We start from the raw sequence: 4,865 nt of genomic DNA on the forward strand, positions 1-4,865 counted from the left end.
AGCATTCAGCTATACAGAGATACACAAAATGTCACCGTCCACATATATTCATAATTTTAAAATGGTATTCTTCAAATTAGTCCCTCTCCCATTTGTACCATCTTAATCTCCGCCCAACCTCAAGGAGCCCTTCGATGATTAAATTTGCCAATGTTTGTCTTAAATTGTCTTAGAACACAAAAATCATGGGACTTCCAGAGCAAGCATTTGATTATTGTCACTCTAACACTCTTGGGTCATTAGTAACTTGCACGGAGATGAGATTTGAATTCCTGACTTAGGCATGATAGGTATGGATATTAACCTCTTCGGCGGTTCCGTCCTCTCCAGTGCAAGTATATGAATGAGCCAGTTTAATGTACTTTCCCGATTGGTCCAGATAGAAGTTATCGTGATTTGATTTGGATTCACCCAACCTTGTGAGCTGGAGGCTCTTATTTGTTGATCGACATCTGGATCCGGAGGCTGTTATCCAATGTTTTTCACTAACTGTTGAAATCAATGGATATAGGCAACAACGTTTCCTTTAGTATTTAACGCGGAAACATTCATTTCTGAAACAATTTAAAACCCATAAAATCAACCAGTAAATTCCCACGGTTGAAGCAGCGTCGAGCCAAGCTAACTGGCGGTGATCAGTTTTGTCACGCATTTGAATCGGTTTCATCTGCTCTTCACACATGGTCTTGATTTTTGGCGATTGAGATGGATATCCGTGAGATTTCATCGAATGTGGCACGTGTGTGGTACGCGTGCGGCTGTTTTGACATCGGCAAACAAAGTCACGAAGGTGAAATAGCAATTTGGCAGGACACAGAAGGCATTATGCCTACGAATCAGATGAGGTAGTGGTTTGCGTAAGAGTATTTTTTTTATTATTAGTTGTCCAGGTTTAAGTTTATTAGTCGTTACTAATTGTGCTTTGAGTTGCTGCAAATGTCCAGTATATAAATGCAGGTATGCCACCGAGATGGAGTTATTCCATTGGTAGACGTTCAGTTAGTAGCAGTCGAAAATCATGTTCAAGGTACGAAAGAGTTGGTGTGGCTCAATCCGATTGGTTTTGATTTGAAATTTTTCATTTTTGCTTTTATTGACAGGTATCGTGCATTTTGGTGTTTGTGGCAGTTACTGCCACCTCCGGGTACCATCATCAACCGGAGCACGAATTTCACGTGGAAACTAAGCACGCTGCTCCACACTATCATCATGAGGAATATCATCACGATGCTAGTGGACACGAAGATCACCATCATGAAGATCACCACCATTCGTATCCCAAGTATAAATTCGAGTACGGTGTCAAAGATGCCCATACTGGGGACCACAAATCCCACTGGGAGCACCGTGATGGAGATGTCGTGAAGGGACAGTACTCGTTGCACGAAGCCGATGGTACAGAACGTGTGGTGGAATACACCGCTGATCCTCATCATGGATTCAATGCCGTTGTAAAGAAGATTGGACATGCCCACCATCACCACCAACCGCAGCATCAGGAACATCATGCTGAACCACATTACACTGCAGTGGCATATGACAATCATCAACAGCATCAGGGTCACCACCATGAACAACAACATCATCACTATCCAGCGGAGCATCACGATCACGGGGAAAGCTACAGCCATCTATCCAAATACGAGTAGGAGTGTTGATTGATCTTGATCTGTGATAAACTTAAATGTGTTCCTTTAATTGTAGCAACGGAAAAGATTTCCAAAGAAATATAGATTACAATTGTGTATATAGTGTGATGCAAACGTGATAAAACGGTTTGTTTTAAATATGCTACGGCTGATGACATATTTATTGGTAAGCTGTGCGCTATAACAAATTAATAGCTATTTCTGGTATCAAAACCAGCGTTGATAAACCGTTTCTTCTACACTCAATTTAGCTGAAAATGAAGACAACCTTAACAGATAGACCAACTACCGGTATGAATTTGAATTTTGACATAGCAAACATTCTATTGATTAAGGCAACTCCTGAGTATCGAAGTTGACACTTCACGCGCCTAAAAATTCGGTTTTTCAACTATTACTTTGTATAAATTGATGTCACGTAAAACCAAAGCAGTGGTGTCGGTAGTGTAGTGGTAAGCGTGATTATCTCTCACCCCAGCAGGCCTGGATTCAATCCCAGTCAGCGCCGCCGGGATGTTCTGAGGCATCTCACACATCACTGATCACGCCTTCCTTCGGAAGGAAAGTAAAGCCGTTGGTCCCCGGTTCATGAGTTGATGGGTCAAGGTCCAGGTGTGGGAGCTGCCTCCCTGGCGTCGGTAGCATTAGTGCTCAGCACGGAAAACAAGATCGACGAAAAACAAACCAAAGGAAAAAAAAGCTACTAATATCACATTTTGGTGAAAAGTTATAACGAGCTTGGGCAGGTGTCGACGGCCGTTCCGTGTTTTCCGAGCGGTAAAGGTTTTTATTTATTGACCCGTTATTTGAGCAATATGTTCTTTTATTATTGGTACGATGGTATTGATGGTATCTAGATTCGCTTGGGTCATTATTACGAGTATTGATGAACTTATTTCTCTGTGGATTGTTAAAACGTACTACATTCCATTGTCTTTGGAATGGAGGTCTTCCTTGTTGGTTATTGTACCGATTACAGTTCTGTCAATTATTTTTCCATGTGTAGTAATAGTTATCCAGTCGGTAATTTTGTGCTTTGTATGCTAAGACATTGGCTTCACCGACGGGAGTTTATTCCAATGACTTGTTAATAGCATCTGAAATTTTGGTAAAATATCCTGCTATAATAATGAATGCCTTTTGTTCATTCCATAAAGCCGCTGCAAAATATTTTATGGATTCATTCGACGCCATATTTTTTGCAACATCTATAAGAATTTGTATGTAGGCCATTTCCAGTTGATTTGATAATTCTTCTATTTCTTTGGTAAAGTTTATCATTTGATATTTTGATTGCATTGTTGTATTATTAATGTTCCTGGAGGTGTGAGTTTCACTATGCTTTAAGCCCGTTCACAATTTCCTGAATAGTGTTCGGCCTTTCAGATAACTTTCAGGCTATTCATTCCAGTTTCGTCAGTACAAGACTAATTACTACCGGAAGTTGAGTCGCCGATGTTACTTTTTCTATAACGTCCAGAGCGTCGAGGACGTTTTTTATTTTCTCGATTACTGGCATACTGGAAGAGGCTGTTCTAATTGTGTTTGTTAACTCCGCCATTCTGTGTTTTTTTTTTAAAATAATTTATTAACGACTAGAAGGATAAGTACAAAAGTTTTAAATTTATTATGTTTGGAATATGTATTCTCGAATCAACAAATGTTTTGATTTCACTAAAGGTGCCACACGTAAACCTAATAGCAGATATTTTTGGGGTGTATCATCGTAACTAGGATTGGGCGATCTTGAATCGATCTTTGGAAGATCGATCCTTTTCATTCCGGTTTCCGATTTTTCGAATGGATTCTTTGTCCACAAAAAGATCGAAAAAATCGATTGCTTCTTCCGATCTTTTCGATCTTAAAAAAATAGGTTTTAAATTTTGTAGTTGTATTTACATCTTAATAAAACGCGTTACTCTCACCTCAGAATACGTGGTAAATTAAACGAACATAACGTCAACATCAGCATCGCTCCTTACAATCACGTCACTATTTGCGTTTCCGATATTTACGAATACAGCAACATTTGATGGATCTAGCCACCTCAATCCTGTGCTCATTGCTCCTTACCGTCACGACAACATTTAATTGCAAATTAAAAAGGAAACATTTCTTGGGCTACCTACGTAAACAAGCGTATAGTCCATTCTATATACAAGAGTATTGATGGTCCGAAAGCGAGGATAACAATAACAAACCAATATTTTTGGCTAGAGCGAAAGTGAGGATAGCAAACTAAGCACTTGAAAGTGGGATTACAAAAGTGTGTGAGTTATAAACGTCAAAAAGGTCACCTAAAATAAAAACCATAAGATCGATCTACCAAAGATCGATTCTTTGGTACCGATTTAATCAGTGGATCGATTCTAGTACCAAACATAAGGTCGATTCATCAAGATCGATCTTTCTTTGAAGATCGCCCAATCCTAATCGCAACCCTTTAGTATTTTGAGAATCTGATTATACATTGTCCTGCTTGCTACCTTCGGCTCTCTTAATTAACGTTCCCCTTGGTCAGTCCGCATCGTGCTCTCTTGCCTTGCGGATCTATTAGCTTTTTGCTGAAGGAAGTGTTACTACTACCTAAAGCTACAACAAATTTAAACAGCACTTTTCAGTGGTCAACCTATACAATTTCTACCTTTTTCAACTCTTATTCCTCTTCGATATTTGTTTGGACCCTACCCGAAGTAATCCTTTTTGATTATCGATTTGGAAAATTCCTCTTCGATCCTTCAGATTCTTAAAGTTATCTGCTTGGAAGTCGATTTGGATAAAAAATTTATTGCCGCAATGACACCTAAGCGCAAAAAAAGGGCAACCTCTTGATCCCCTTCTGATGAAATTAATTTGAGCAATCAATTTGATTTGCTCACGGATGATGAGAATGCTCCATCATCCAGGAAAAAATCTTGTGAACTTTTCCGGCATAATGCCAAGAAGGAAAAGATTCCCCCTATTGTGATAACCACTTCCGATTTCCATGCTATTCGCATGGAACTTTTGAACTTCGTGAAAGTTAAGTTTTCTCTACAAATTGGACGTCGGGGTGAATGCCGTGTATTGGCTGAAACCTTGGACGGATTTAAATGTCTTCTCAAGTATCTTACTGAGAAGAAGCACAAATTTTTTACTTACGACACCAAAACTGAACGTGTGTTCAAGGTTGTCATGAAAGGACTGCCCAGTGGTGAATCCCTGGATCAGATCAAA

General features: G+C 39.5%; 1 protein-coding gene across 1 annotated transcript; it reads left to right on the plus strand.

The window, feature by feature from the left end:
* The first annotated feature begins 988 nt into the window (after positions 1-988).
* On the plus strand, positions 989-1,695 carry LOC135707137 (histidine-rich glycoprotein-like). Its single transcript, XM_065228900.1, has 2 exons — positions 989-1,027; positions 1,101-1,695. Exons 1-2 carry the CDS (start codon positions 1,019-1,021, stop codon positions 1,647-1,649), a joined length of 558 nt encoding a protein of 185 aa, XP_065084972.1. The 5' UTR covers positions 989-1,018; the 3' UTR covers positions 1,650-1,695.
* Positions 1,696-4,865: the final 3,170 nt, after the last annotated feature.

The sequence above is a fragment of the Ochlerotatus camptorhynchus genome, unplaced genomic scaffold, assembly GCF_037179485.1.
Source record: "Ochlerotatus camptorhynchus isolate MF236.1 unplaced genomic scaffold, CSIRO-AGI_Acam_v1.1 ptg000002l, whole genome shotgun sequence".
Taxonomy (NCBI): domain Eukaryota; kingdom Metazoa; phylum Arthropoda; class Insecta; order Diptera; family Culicidae; genus Ochlerotatus; species Ochlerotatus camptorhynchus.